The 16,117-nt window shown below is 36.9% G+C and overlaps 1 protein-coding gene across 2 annotated transcripts in view; it reads left to right on the top strand.

The window, feature by feature from the left end:
* The window catches only part of LOC139947980 (retinoic acid receptor RXR-alpha-B-like), a 42,564-nt gene extending 26,602 nt beyond the window's left edge, over positions 1–15,962 (top strand). Inside the window, exons 4-7 of one of the 2 annotated variants that reach the window (XM_071945917.1) lie at positions 3,270–3,436; positions 4,491–4,617; positions 4,906–5,130; positions 7,120–15,962. In XM_071945917.1, coding sequence (XP_071802018.1) covers positions 3,270–3,436; positions 4,491–4,617; positions 4,906–5,130; positions 7,120–7,370 — 770 coding nt within the window. In that variant the 3' untranslated portion in view covers positions 7,371–15,962. The remainder of the gene's footprint in view (positions 1–3,269; positions 3,437–4,490; positions 4,618–4,905; positions 5,131–7,119) is intronic. The other variant, XM_071945918.1, reaches the window with a different exon arrangement.
* The last annotated feature ends 155 nt before the right edge of the window (positions 15,963–16,117 follow it).

A 16,117-nucleotide genomic window follows, 5' to 3' on the forward strand; every position in this document is an offset into this window, starting at 1 on the left:
TAGTGAAAAACAGATTACACATTGACATCGAAATTAATTACAAAAAATGAATAAACGCTCACTAAGCGAATTTAAAAAAAATCTATTTCTTATCAAATATGACATTTCAGACAGAAATATTTCAAGGGGTGATTTCCAGTATTACCATTATTAGACCGTGTAAGCTTTATTTAAATCTTTGATTTTAAACAAGTTTGGTATTTAATGTGCACGTGTCCCATGGTCCACGTGTGATTATTTCACGTGTGATTATTTCACGTGTGATTATTCCACGTGTGCATCCTTCCTTCCTTCTTGACATAATTTGTAAAATTTTTACATGAACAGTAGAAAAAAAATTCCATTTCCAATCCGCCCCGCTAACCTCAAGCTACACTGTACAGTAGCTGGAGTTGCATGAGCATGCAGCCATGCGCATACATACAGTACAACATACATTGTAGCCTTGCCCTAAATTCCAGCTTTTTTTTGTATTGTGTGTAGCTTTTGCTATCAAGTACAACAGCTGGCAGATTTGTATGCAATATGAAAGTTCTCTATAAGGCACCATCGGCGTGAATAAGGAGGCCAGATTGTCTCTAAACCTAAACCTACAGTTGTATTTTTATCATTCATTGAGAAAATTCAACCCCTGGCTCAGGATCTTTATTGCAATTTCAGAATTTAATTGTAATGATCAAAGAAAAGGGAGTTTTCAGATGAAAAAAAAAATTAAACCTCAAATAAATCTTCTCCCAAAGAATCCGTGTACATGTACCTAAGTAGGATTTGAAGCATTGCAGGTGCAGAATGCAATCTTGTGGTTAGCTTCCAAGTCTCTTTTGCCAATTTAAAGGCACAGAACACTATTGGTAATTACTCAGACTAATTGTTAGCATAAAAACTTACTCTGTATTAAATTGTACAAGCAATGGAAAGCTGTTGATATTATAAAAGACTGTGAGAAACAGCTCCCTCTGAAGTAACAGCGTTTTTGAGAAAGAGGTATTTTTCCAATCAAATAATTAAAGGTTCAGACTTGAAGCCTTTTATTTATTCATCTGAAAGTGAACAACCTTGTCATCAATGGTGTGTTTTTTCTTTTAGTATGCTCTTGTAACTTCGGTGACCAATTGAGTCAAAATTTTCACAGGTTTGTTATTTTCTGATATGTTGGGATGCACCAAGTGAGAATATACTGGTCTTTGACAATTACCAAACGTGTCCAGTGCCTTTAAGAAACCTTCGTCAAAGAGACAAATAATCAAAATCAAAAAGCTCCAAAATCTGCAAAATCATTTTGCACATTTTGTACAACTTGAAAAATGCATAATATTGACGGCTCCGATCAGGGGAAATATTTATGCAATTTTTTTTTGGTGATGCCAAGATAATCAGTACTATCCGGAGAGTCCGATGATGTGCATAGCTTATTCGCTGATCTAGATTACGGGGGTCCACGCAGCAAAACCCACTATGGAGAGATTGTCAATTTGTTATACTTGAACATTCATCAAGTATGTAAATGACGCGATAATGCAGTGTGTTTAACAAACTCTGAATACACAATGAGTGTAAAAGACATCTGTTCATTTGAAGGGGGGTTGAACTTGCGTGTTTATGGTCATCTAGAATTAGTAATAAGGGTATTGGAAAGAGAAAAAAAAACGTGCATAAAACGGTTTGGTAGTGTTCGCATTCATTTTGCAAATGGCATAGTGGGGCATGAATAACAATATTAATAACAACAAGTTCTTATAAATGCGCATTTTACAATAACGGTATCAACGCGCTTTACATCACTGCCCTGGTCATTGGACCCAATTATTGCCTTTCACAAATACATACAAATGTACAGTGTAGTGTACATACGTACACAATGCACATGTGCAATACATATTTTTTATATCTGTGTGCGAGTGAATTTATTTTAATTTTTTGTTTAAACTAAAGTTACTGCTTTATTATTTAGAAGCAATGAAGAAGTGAAAAGAGCAATGAAAACAAAACTATATAAAAACACATGCAAAGCCTCATGAAAAAAAGAGAGAACAAAACCACTCAAAACCAATCATGTCATGACCAGGAATGGAACCCACACCTCTATGACTTAACAACCAGAACTTGAATTCGATGCTTTAAACCACTCTTCCACGACACCCTACACAATCACTTAATACGCTGGCCTGGAATTACACGCTACTGATGTTTTTAGCCTTGGTTCATGTACACCGTAATAATAATTATAATAAGAACGACTTGTAATGCGCACATGTTCAAGGCGCAGTAAAACCAAAAACAAAACCAGAACAAAAGTAGTTATAATGACATCTGACACTATGAGCAAAAAGACCTTTTGAGAGTACATACATATACATGTACATGTACGTACATACCGGGCTGTCCCATCTTGCTACACATTTAGTTATCGTTTGCTTCGGACTCTACTACTGTACAAATATGCAGTGACCTACATAGAACGGATCATTACTAACTATTGTGCATGGAAGTATGTCAGCTATTGATCGTCTTCAGTTACAGACTGTACATTCATTCAAGTCACACTCTCTTTAATTTTTGTACATTGTGTTGACAAATACATACTGTACAAACACAGTTTGTAAAGTGCCAGCACATGGATCTGTAGGTTGTAGGTTCAAGTCTTGCTCTAGTCAAGTTTTCTTTAAAGTTACAGACTGTATTCAATTCAAGTCACACTCTCTTTAATTTTTTACATTGGGTTGACAATTACATACTGTACTAACACAGTTGGATAGTTTGTAAAGTGCCAGCACATGGATCTATAGGTTGCAGGTTCATGTCCAGCTCTAGTCAAGTTTTTTGTTTAAAGTAACAGACTGTATTCAATTCAAGTCATACTCTCTTTATATGTTTTACATTGTGTTAACATACTGTACAGCCCTGGATTTGCCTCGAAAGTGTGTGGTTTTCCCTTTCCTTTGCGAACAACACGGTCGGCCATTTATGGGAGTCAAAAAGTTGAAACTATAAATGGCCGACCGTGTTATTCGTGTTGTTTACTATTTTCAAACAAATTATTTAATGACACTAACAACTGAAATATCTAACAACTTTTGAATATTATTTTCTACATTTATCTGTATTATACTAACATTGACTCTTCTCTTCTGTAGAGTAGATTATCATGACACATCTTTGAAGGCGTTGTGTGGCAGCGACTCGGTCCTGTCACTCACACACAAGCCTGTAAAAGAACGCTCCATCAAGTCTGTATTTGAATGTTATACTCTATGCCTTATTTCTTGGAGCTGTGTGTCTTGCAGCTGTACAAGAGGAGAGACAGAGGAAAGAGAAGTGCCAGGGGGAGGGGGAAGTGGAGAGTACGAGCACGGTCAACAACGACATGCCGGTGGAGAAGGTGCTGGAAGCGGAGCTTGCTGTGGAACCCAACACTGATACATACGTCGATACACCGGTAAGAAACGCACAGCCTGTAAGTAAGCACGAAAATGTGCTAAGCACAGAGAACAAAAATTGGCTTAGGAGAAACTGAAAAGCGACCAGATTACAATAAGTTTGCAAGGTTGTGGCTTGTGCCCAAATCTGTCTTTGCTCAATTTCATAGAGCTGCTTAAGCAGAAAATATCGCTTAAAAGAAATCTGCTAAGCAAAAATGAGCAGGGTACCAGCCGCAGACAGTACATGTGAGATGGTGTTTTGGTTGGTTACCCTTATTCTGGTAAGCATAATTGTGTTATGCTGAGCTACTCTTTGTGCTTTTAAAAGCAGCTCTATGAAATTGTGCCCTGGGGGGAAAGAATTAATATCCCGTTGCTGAAAGTTTCTTGGAAATGGTTTTGAAATTTAATTATGACGGGAGAACACGGAGCCCTACTTACGGATTCTGCCACTTATTGAATAAATTATTCAAAAGACCATAGAAGTTATTGAGCTATTGCAAATGTTCATTGTCCATTTGATTGATGAAGAGATTATATACTGTATGAAATACATGTAAAGGCAGATGTTTGTAAAAAATTCATACGATTCTATTTGAATAATGCTGCATTTGAAGAAAGATTAATATAATATATAATTAAATTGGTGACCGCAGTGTTCGTAAAATATACTTGACTAGTCATGGGGGCACATTGTCTTTGGATTTGGTGCTTTTGGCAATAAAAGGCATTATTTTGTTTTGAAATGAATATGGATGGAAATATATATTAAATTTACATACATGTACACATACATGTACACGTATTGAGAGGCATTACTGTTACATGTAGTGTTAGCAACATTTCTCAGATTTGTTTGCTCTTGGGAAAAATCAGACAAATTTTGATTAAATAACCTGAAAAGTCTGTTAAAGCCTGCACCATAAGTTCGCTGTACATGAAGGTTAGCCCTTGTACTAAGTTAAATATTGCTACTTTTTTTGCAATTGTCAAATATCATGTCTGTTAAAGATCAGAGAGTTGTGAGAATGGTTGTTGATTCTAAAGCTTTTGTTGTGTTTGAATCCTCAGCATGATCCAGTAACCAACATATGCCAGGCAGCAGACAAACAGCTCTTCACATTGGTAGAATGGGCCAAGAGAATTCCACACTTTACTGAACTACCTCTTGATGATCAGGTCACCCTTCTAAGAGCAGGTAAATTACTCCTCCTGACTTCTATAACCCAATACATGTACGCAGCTTTAACAGGCACCAGTCTATGGTGGACGTAGCCCCACTTTGTCATAGGGCCTCTTGGAATCCACTGCCTTGGATTCCTGACTTCATAGTAATACTGATAGAACATATTCATATCATAAAAAGGGACCAGACTATATTTTCCTCCAGCCTCCGCTTGGTACCATTGATTTGTATGAGGAGAAATCCAAGATGGCTGCTTCCTTAAATGAAGTTTTATAGTCTAGTCTCCCGTCTTCTTTTCAGGCTGGAATGAATTGCTGATTGCTGCATTCTCACATCGCTCCATCGCTGTCAAGGATGGTATCCTCTTGGCAACCGGTCTCCATGTACATCGGAACAGCGCCCACCATGCGGGGGTCGGAACCATTTTTGACAGAGTCTTGACGGAACTCGTTGCGAAGATGAGAGAGATGAAAATGGACAAGACAGAGCTTGGCTGCCTGAGAGCCATCGTTCTCTTTAACCCAGGTTGGTACTTATTGAAACCCAGGTTGGTACTTCTGTGCTTTACCGGTTGACACACATGTAAGTGCAGACAACTGTGGTTAGCATCGCCCACGAAATTAGGCCTCGTTGAGTTGAAACATAATTCTTGACGCCAGATGTTAGAACGATCTACGACGACCAGCTCAAAAATAAAAAGTATAGAAATTTTTGTCGGATCATTCTTTTCATTAAAGGATAGATTACTATGAAGAATGTTACCAGTTGTTGGGATGGGATGGGAATCAGATAGGTTGGGTTATTGTAGTTAGAGTGTAATTTGGGATAAACAAGGAGGTATTGGAGCGGCTTTTTAGTCTGCCTCTTCAATCAGAGGACAGTCTGGTCTTACATCTCACTCTCTTTCACCTATAGACCTTTATCATAGTACAGCTTTCATAAGAATTAACTACAGTAGTATAAATAAATAAAAAGTAAACTTGTGGCTATAACCATGTGTTAAATCTCTTAAACAAGCCAGTGTGGTTTCAAACAGTATACTCTGCTCATCTTCAGGAGACTGGAGTATACTGCTCGAAACGTCGAGACCTCACTGGCTGTCAAAGCAAACACTCACACAACAAAGATTTAGTACAAGGTTGTAGCCGCAAGGTTACTGTTTTTTCGTTTAGAGTTTGGGCAAGGGCACCAAGGCATGTTTTGTTCTTGAAAGGACAAGGGTACCTAGGCGTGCTTTCCTTAGTAAAAGATCACCTCCAGGGGAAAGTTGTAAATAATATTCTATTGGAATATTTCAAGGGACACCAACGCAATGACATGGGGCAAAAGACTAAGAGGCAATGAAGTACAGAGGCAATTGACTCCATTGCCTCTGTGAAGTATCAGGCCTGATATGGTGTCATGGGGAAAGGGTTTTGTAGACCATAATGGTTGAATCAACACAGTGCTTTTATACCAGTAGAATGCTTTTATACCATTGGTTCAATAATCGCTTGACTCTTGATCGTCAACTGGGTTGGGCGAGGGTTGAAATTCTGCCACACTCATTCTGTCACATCTTGTAGATTGTTTATAGGAGATTCTGGGTACAATAGGAGGTATTCTTCCTTGCCTTGCATTCCTGAGTACATGGATGTTAAAGGGACATGTTGCCTTGGACATGTTGGATCGGGCAAGTTGGGCTATGAAAAGCGTTTGAAACTGTCGCATATGGTTAGAAAGATGTTTTAAAAGTAGAATATAACGATCCACACAAATATGCTTCGAAATTACATGTTTTTTCGTTATTCGTCTTGAGCTAACACGGCATGCCATTTTTGTGGAGTCAAGTTTTTGGCTCCTTAAAATGGCCGACCCTGTTAGTTAGTAAAGGAAAAGGAAAAGCACGCAACTTTAAGGCATGTTTGTGTGGCTCATTATATTCTACTTTTAAAACATCTTTCTAACCATATCAAATTCCTAACAAATGGTTTAATACAATTTCCATGGACCAACTCGACCGATCCAAGGCAACGTGTCCCTTTAAAATCCGATGATGTCATTTGATGTTCCGAGTTGAATGACTATAACATGTGGTGGTCTAAAACACAAATCTGTAGAATGTTTTTATATGCAGCAGTGATGCTTTTGGACAGCACATAATTGTGATGGTTGATATTAATGGATCAAGCTGCACACTCATTGCTCTAAATGCTTACCGAGACATGTTTATCCAATTCCCAAATGGTTTAACAATTTATAAAGTCAAGGTATACATTATCTGCCAGCTAGGCTCCTAATGGATGGTACCCATGCCTAACATCCTTACAGACTGTGAAGGGGGTAACCCTGTTTCAGCCTGAGGAGTAGGTGGCAGTGCCCCTGGTGACAGTTGCTCTGGGTCGATAGCACAAATCAGATAGCCCAAGACTGCCCTCACCTTGAGGTGGCTGTCCGGCCTTGTTGGGCGATGCCTAACAATCTTGGTTAAACCATAAACAATGCCATCATTCATTAATTTTTTCATTTTCTCAGATGCCAAGAACCTGAACTCAGTGCAGAAAGTGGAGGAGCTACGCGAGAAAGTGTACGCCTCCCTCGAGGAGTATTGTCGCATGCAGTACCCGGACGAACCCGGTCGCTTTGCGAAACTCCTCCTTCGTCTACCGGCTCTTCGCTCCATCGGACTCAAATGCCTGGAACATCTCTTCTTCTTTAAGCTGATCGGCGACACGCCCATTGACACATTTCTCATGGAGATGTTAGAGGCGCCTAGCAACAGCTGAGCCATTCGGCCAATCAGATGCGAGCTTTGTATCCATTCTCTGTTGTGATTTGTTCGTTTGTTTTTTGTTTGTCGTGGGAAATATTTGAATTATCCATAAAATGTAACTCGGTGGCTCACATGATGCAATTCTGCATACAATTTTGCAATAGAAGTAAAATAATATTTTGGTTTTTGTGTTTTCATTGACATCGCCACATGAATCTGTGGTGCATGATCTCGCAGGATCCCGAAGAGCAAAGACAATTGACATTATTGGACCATCCACTATGGAATCATTGGATTATCCAATATGGCATCATCCAATATTTACCATTTATTCAATATTTAAGTTTTTTTTTAATCTCAGTTGGTGAAGCAAAAGGAATGTTGTATTTTTTTTTAACTGATTGGTGAAGCAAGCTGTTTCAGGTATGAAAGATTTTTCTTAATTGATATCATATCCTTGAACGATCAAATCTCTTAAAATCAAATTATTTTTCTCTCGCTTTTGGCTTTTCTCAGGAGTAAATTTTATTCTTGGATTTGAGCGATCCAATACCTCTTTTTAAACTTTCTAAAACTGATGTTTATTATTTCTGGCCCCAACTGTGAATTGTGTCAAAACCTTTGATTAAAGGATTTGGGTACTTTTTGTAACACAAAACACAATATCCACAGATTTACATTAAACATACACCGTTTGAAGGTAATGCTATGAGAAAGCTTCCCTTAAAATATTAGTTGCTGAGGTGCTGTAGTTTTTGAAAAAACAAGTAAAAATTGTCATGAAAATACATTTTGACATGCTAAAATAATTTTCGTCTCGTGATCACTGAGACGAAAATTATTTTCATGACATTGTTTTACTCATTTCTTAAAAACTACAGCACCTCAGCAAGTAATATTTTCAGGGAAGCTTTCTACCATCATTATCTTTAATCTGTAGTCTAAAGTAAATCTGTGGACATTGTGTTTTTTGTCCTACAAAAAGTACCCATACCCTTTAAGCACGAAATTGTCTTACCTCATTAGATAGCTCAGGTTGTGTCAGGAAGCAGTCAAGATAAAAACTAGGTCAGACAAAAATCACCAGTAAGTCTTAGGGTTTCAAATGCAAATCTAAATGTTTTGATTTGAAACCGTAAAGTTTTCAAGATTAGTTTTGCTACATCACCAGCTGAATGAAAAGTTCTGGCTCAAAAAGTGGAATATATTTGTACATGTGTGTGGGCTAGTTAGTAAGACATTGCTCTAGGACTGCAAAGGTTGTGGGTTCGAATCCCACCCCAGTAATATGCCTGTGATTTTGTTCACAGAGCTCGGGAAAGTACTGAGTATACAGTGCTCACACACAATGGTGTAAGGATAAAAACCAAAATAAATACATGTATGTGGTTTATACAGGTGTTCCTTGTTGCTATTCATGTGGTCAGGTTGATGAATGTCGATCTTACAAATACATTGTTTCAAATGTAGTTTTTCTTTAAAATTCGGAGACGAAGATCATCGTTTTGATTTTGGTTTTTACCAACACACTCTAACTGTAAATGCAAACCTCATAATATGTAGATAGTTATCACAGTCACCTATATGGTGGAGTATGTTATATGTATAATTGTTATTTTTACTTGATATTTAATCTATCTACAACTATAACTGCATGGCTGAAGAAAAAACTCCAAAAACCCAAATTGATGCTAGTTTTTAAACATAAGGAGAAATCACCTCAATTTTTAGTCGTTTTATTTAGAATGCTTTTTTCTGACTGGCTGGTCTTTAAAATAGAAGAGACCATCATCATGGGGCTGGCATTCAGGTTTCCTGTATACCTTTATGGCAATGGTAGTGCTTAGTCTCATGTTATATAGAGGGACCTGACCATTTTTTCCTTCCAGCCTCAATTTGGTTTATGCATTAAGTTGAATGAAAACAAAACCCAATATGGGGGCACCATGATAGCAGTGTGTAGCCCTTTACGAAACCACGCTTTGGATTCGGCTCAGGCTAGAATGGCCCCACAGTTGTATTGAAGCCTGAAGCTGAATCCAAAGCCGAAGTCATGGTTTCGAAAAGGGCCTATGGCTAATGCTTAAGTCTTAGGCTTTGTCTGCTGCTTAGTTAGGCTCCTCCAGTATTTTTGAAAACGTGTGTTATTTTGACACATAATTTCAAACAGGCTGCCCTAAGCATAAGCAGGAGTCTATGCCCGGTTCATACTTCCTGCAAATTTCTCGTGTTTAGCGAACTTTTGGAAAAAACAGCACGTACCGATTATTGCGTCACCTCAATCGCTTCACTTTCCCAGGAAGTATGAACTGGGCTTTAGCCGTCGCCATGGTTTGAAAAAGACCTTTATTGCGGTTTCACTGAGTTGGTATAAATTTTAGAGTTACTGCAGCAGCTTTTGTGTCAGCTTGTTTATATTACTAAACAGGAAGTAGGCCTATTGCTGCAATATTTCCATACTTTTTGGAGAAGATCCATTTGCAATCCCCTACTTCAAATTTAACAAATTTACACCTTTAATGTCACTTACAAAATGTGACTCTTTGTACATTGTCTGAGATTGGTACTCTGCTAACTGGTGCTCTGCAGATGATTTTGCCGGGCACCACTATTAAGCTGCTTTAGAAGACTTTGAAACGGTAAAAAAACTAGAAAGGTCTTGTTTGACGTAGTCTGACATGTCCAACTTAGTTCCAAGAAGTATCTTTTTAGAATGAAGATTTACTTCATGATGAATATGACGTGAACAAAACTTTCGTAGAGCACCATTTCTTGAGTAACCTCGGATAATGTTTATTGGTTCAGTCTTCCTGTGCAAGTTCTCTGTACACTGTGTGATCTGGGCCCAACTTCATTGAGCTGCTTAAGCAGAAATGAGCAGGATACCAGTCACAAAATTTACATGTGGCATGGTTGTTTGGTTGGTAACCTTATTCTGGTAAGCAACATTTTTTTGTGCTTAGCTACTTTTTATGTTTAAGCAACTCTATGAAATTGGGCCCTGGTTTTTCTGTGATAAGTCGGTGGTGATCCAGGATATGCCTGTTGCTGTCTTCTAATGACAGAGTTGTATATACTTATTAGACTGTATTCTAATTGTTGCACACACCTACAAGTAGCTGTGTATCGTCTACACAATAGTTGGTTTTTGACTCATTGTCTTGGCGCTGTTTCTGGCCGGAAGTCTTTTTGAATCTGTATGTAAATGCAACCTTGGATGTTTCAGAGGAACTAACTTGCAAACTGTGTCACTAGTGTTGTCTCGGTTTCTACTCAGAGCTACCACTATTCTCAAAAGAAATTATTTCTTACATGGTGTCACCGCAAACCTTACTTGCTTATTGTTCTTTCAATTTAGTTTCTTGTATCTCGGTCAACACAAAGGCAAAAGAAGAAAATATGGGTGCTTTGTAGTCCGAATCCACTCACTTGTGTTGTTGCTAAGGCGATATTTTTTATATTTTTTTTTGCGAACACATGGTAAGCGAGAAGTTGTGCATGCATTGGTTTTATGAGATGTCTGTTCAACCGTCGCAAGTTGATACAAACATTGCTGGATCTGGTTTGTTCATTGGGGTAAACAGTATTATTTGCGCCCAAGAGATTGCTTCAAGAATACTTGTCACAAAATTCTCGTCTTAGAAATTGTTCGTCCTCAAATATTTCAAGTCTGTTACATGCTTTAAAGGGATTTGTTGCCTTCTTCGGATTGGGCGCTTTTGGTTATAGAAATTCTGGTATGAAAGTAATTTTTTCAGAAAGATGTTTTGAAAGTAGGATATAATGATTCAAGCTACTTTTCCTCAAAATTAATTTTGTCGTAAAGTAATTTTGTCGGAAAGATGTTTTAAAAGTAGGATATAATGATTTGAGCTACTTTTCCTGAAAATTGTGTGGTTTTCCTTTTGCTTTGTGAACTAATACGGTCTGACATTTTGTAGCGGCGAATCTTTAGCTCCACAAAGGCTTTGTGTCTCTTGAATATTCTCTGACTCCATGTTATCCCTTTTTTTTCTTTTTCCATAGCATAACAATATAAATATGTTTTATGTTCAGATGTATGTACATATATATATATCAAGATTGTTTTTTTCTGTTCCCTGGTGTCAAGGGCTCAATTTCATAAAGCTGCTAAGCAAAAAAAATATTTGCTAAGCAAAAATTAATGGGGGGCAAGAGCTAAGACAATGCAACCTCAAAGTCATTGACGCTGGTAACCTGTTTCTACTAAGCGATACTTCTGCTTAGCAACACTAATTGTTTCTGCTAAGCGATACTGTTCTGTGCTTAGCAAGTTTTGGGTGCTTAAAGGCTTTATGAAATTGGCCCCTGAAAGCGTGGCAACAATATTCTCAAGTCAAGACGTCCGTACTATGAAGATAAGTTGATCTCTAATAGTTTCTACTGGATTTAATTCTTCGTAGTGGATTCACAAACCAACTCAAACTTTGCTGCATACAGTCTCCTTACTCTTTTGTTTTTTAAATTGTTTTGCTTTTTTAAAGGCAGTGGACATTATTGGTAATTACTCAAAATAATTATTATCATAAAACCTTTCTTGATTATGAGTAATGGGGAGAGGTTGATAGTATAAAACATTGTGAGAAACGACTCCCTCTGAAGTGACGTAGTTTTCGAGAAAGAAGTAATTTTCCACGAATTCGATTCGGTACCTCAGATTTAGAATTTGAGGTCACGAAATCAACCATCTAAAAGCACACAACTTCGCGTGACAAGGGTGTTTTTTTCTTTTGTTGTTATCTCGCAATTGCGACGACCAATTGAGCTTACATTTTCACAGGTTTGTTATTTTATGCATATGTTGAGAAACACCAAGTGAGAAGACTGGTATTTGACAATTACCAAAGGTGTCCAATGCCTTTAAAGCCTTTTGTAGGCTGTTTTTTTATAAAGCAAGTAGCCGGCTTCAGTTGTAGATTGTGATACACTATAGAGAGTATGTATTTTAGAGGTATGACAAAGTCATTTCCATTTGTTTTGTTTCCCTCCTTGCATTCGTATCAATACGAATGTTTTTTCCCATTTTTAAGTATTTCATTCAAACTTATATACTTGGAGTTTAAGCCCTGAAGCTACTGTTGGGGGTGGTATTTACCATAAGTTAACTTAAAAATACTTTCTCTGGATCTAAATAATGCAAGTTTTTTTGTTTTAAATTTGTGAGTCATGTATGTCTTTTATGAATCAGAATGATTGTAAGTGTTTGAATTGTGTTCGTTGTAAAAAGAGTAATTTTCCTATTTTATTCTACCATCATTTTTATTTTATTTTTTATTAATCAAAGATTGTTTTTTTTTAAACACAGATCAATGAGTTCCATTTTATTGAAAATACCTAAACTATTCCCCAATTATTCAGAATTTAAAATTACTATTTTTCAAAAATTCGTGTCATTTTAAAATATTTTATAATAAAGAAGTAAATATTTAAAAACCCTAATCCTGAACATTGATATCAAATCAAATGAAATGCAAACAAATCGTACTATTCTTGTTCCATGAATTAATCCAACTTCTTTTGAGTATGCTTGGGGCATCTATTTATTAACTTGTGCACAAACAAACTATTAACAAACAAACAAACAAACAAACAAACAAACAAACAAACAAACAAACAAACAAACAAACAAACAAACAAACAAACAAACAAACAAACAAACAAACAGGCAAAGAACGCACTTCAGCAGATATATTTTGCTTTCTGAGATAAGTATTTTTTTAAAAGACTGAAGCTGTTAACATATCTCCCTTGAATTTTAGAAAACATCCATTCCTAAGATTTGATGTTGCGGGCAAAAGAACAACCAGTAGTGAAAACAAATAAGGTCCTACCAAGAATGCATACTGAATTTGCAGAAATAAAATACAAAACAGTGAACAGACCCAATTGTGAAAATTGATTTTTCTCAAATGTTTGAACAGAGCTGTCCACTCTCTCTGATTCTGCAGAAAGTTCCCTGAAAATTAACAAATTGTTCTGTGTTCAGATGTCACTTTTTGGAATCCCTCTGTCATATATCAGGCAATTTCATCCAGAAAAAGAAGATTATTACCATTGTTGGTTTGTAGAATATCCGCATTTGAAACAATGAGACCATTTCAAATGATTATCAGTTCGGGAAAAAGAAAAGGAAAAAAAAAAAAAGAATATCAGATTTTAGTTTAATCCATTTGAATTCTGCCCAGATATGTTTGTCAAATGACCATCAGTTTACTGCCATTTATCCGTTATTTTTCTCTCTCAGCTTCAGGAGGAGAAAAATAGCCTCAGCACTAACATATTATTTAAGCAGGTATTTTTAACTATTCTAAAGGTTGAAAGAAACTTTAAAATTTAATTAATTAAGAGCAGGTGTGTTAAAACATGTTTACGAGTCATTGTAATATTATGTATAAATTAATATTACATATTGAAAAAGAATTTTAGATATTTTTCAACTAGAATGGATACCAGATTAGCTTAAAAACAGGATCTGTAGCCTTCTGCACTTATTTTTGACAGTCATGTAAACAGTCTTTTGTAACTTGTGAAAACTGCGGTAAATTTTTAGCGAAGATCTGAAGGCTCATAGATTTACCTTACTCTAGTTAAAAATATTTGACAAAAGGGAAAAATATGCTCTGAAATATGGTAAATGTTCGAAATATGGAAATATTTTGGAAAAGTGATTTTGTTGGTATTATTTAAGTGAATAATACATTTTTTGTTTGTGTATTTAGATACTTTTTTTTTAGTGATGAGGTTGATGTTATGCTTATGTGATCACTGAATCTGGGTGTATTAGACTAAGTAATGATAACTGTAGAATACTTGACAAACTTTCATTGGACTGTATCTGGCCGGATTTCCCTTCTGCTGTTAAGCTGCATTCTCATGTAGTCCAGTTTTATTTAAGAGTTTCCCCACAAATGGTCATTGGTTCAAATCCTGTTTTAGTAAATTTGTCTACGTTAAACCCAAATCAATCTTATTATATTAAATATTGCGTACAAACAAACAAAATGCCAAATAAATGGAAACAACTCTCAAGTAACTTTAAGGTAAAGAATGAAAACTCCAACACCATTCTCCATCATAGATCAACAAGTATCGATTGATTTCAGATTTGTGGTGGTTGTAGCATGATGACCAGGGCCCAATTTCGTAGAGCTGCTCAAACACAAAAGTAGCTAAGCTTAACAAAATTATGCTGAGCAGAATAAAGTTTGAAATTTGGTCAAGACCAAGTGGGTGTGAAGTTACCACAGACTGGGTTAGAAGGGGGGGACTTTGTTGGGCAAAACACCCATTTGTATGAGGCGTTTTTCTGGAATGTTGTCTCAACCCTTTCCAGACACAGCTCCATCCAATGGAATGTTTGTGTATATGGAATTATGAACTCTCACCCAATTACATCACATGCTCGCATGCTCTCTCTAGTTTGATACGCAGTGAGGCTGCGCGTTTACAATAACTTGGTTGAGAGTTCATAATTCCATGTACGGCAACATGCTTCTTCGATCATGACGACACAGCCGTGTAAAAAAAAAAAAAAATGTTCATTAGAGACATAATTCTAACCGTGTCTATCTACATGTACTATACTAATGCAGGGAACAGTTTGCCTGTAATTTGCCTAATGTCGCATGCCTCAACAGTGGGGGCGTTCGATAAGCTTCCCTGGGTCGACCTGCAGTGCTCACTCGAATGAATCGAACGATGACGCTCGCCCTCTCGTGGTGACGGCATGCACTTCAGGTCACCCACAAGTGATCCACTCCACAAGCAGGGCACTGGGGGCTGACCCGGGTGAGCCCCGTCAAAGCTATTCGAACGTACCGGGGCACACCGGGGTCGACCCAGGGAAGCTAAACGAACGCAGCCTATTAGATCAGATTGCACATGACGTCATTAACCACCATCTTTGATGAAACTTGCACTTTGAAAGGCTATCATTGGATGAGAGTCGTTGGATGGTGGCAGCGTGGCCATGTGTGCATTTTCTATTGTTTATCATCAAATATGGCGGTCAATGACGTTATATGCAATCCATCTATTGTCTGTTGCAGTACCATGTGAATATTTTACATACTAATTCAATGGTTCCCTATATCCAAGTATTTTAAAAGGTGTAATTATAAAAACCTGATTGACGGATTCCATTTATGGTATTGATTAGATAATCGATATGTCGATATAAAGGTTAAATGCAATCATCTTTGAAAGTTTGTCAAGTAAAATGCAGTCCTTATTAAACTGCTTCCGTACAAAGTTGAAACATGCTGTACATATTGCTAAATGCCAAAATACATGTATAAGGATTAATGTAAAAATACTTAGTGGCTTAATTACTCGTGTCTTAACCTTTGTGCTGCAAATATTTTTTTTCTTCTGCTTATACATAGCGCACTATAGGACTGTTTTATGTTAATCGATTTGAAACAAAATATGCAGATACGTAGAATTAAGATTATACATGATGTTTGTGTACATTATGCATTATGTATATATTCACAGGTTTCACGGCTGTCCTGTTTACCGACATACGGTATGGAATAAAATTCTGTCACTAAATGGAGGAATATAAAATCAGTGGGTAAAGCAATATGGGTGTCATTTTGTCTTTTCTGTTTCTTGAAGTTGCTGTTTATGTTTATTTAGACATGTTGTCAATCTTCGGGGCCCCGAACAAAGATTTGTCAAAATAGGGAGAACCCCAACATAGTGTTAGATACATGGACTTTTTTCGCAAATGCCCAT

The sequence above is a fragment of the Asterias amurensis genome, chromosome 15 (genome assembly GCF_032118995.1).
Source record: "Asterias amurensis chromosome 15, ASM3211899v1".
In the NCBI taxonomy this organism is placed as follows: domain Eukaryota; kingdom Metazoa; phylum Echinodermata; class Asteroidea; order Forcipulatida; family Asteriidae; genus Asterias; species Asterias amurensis.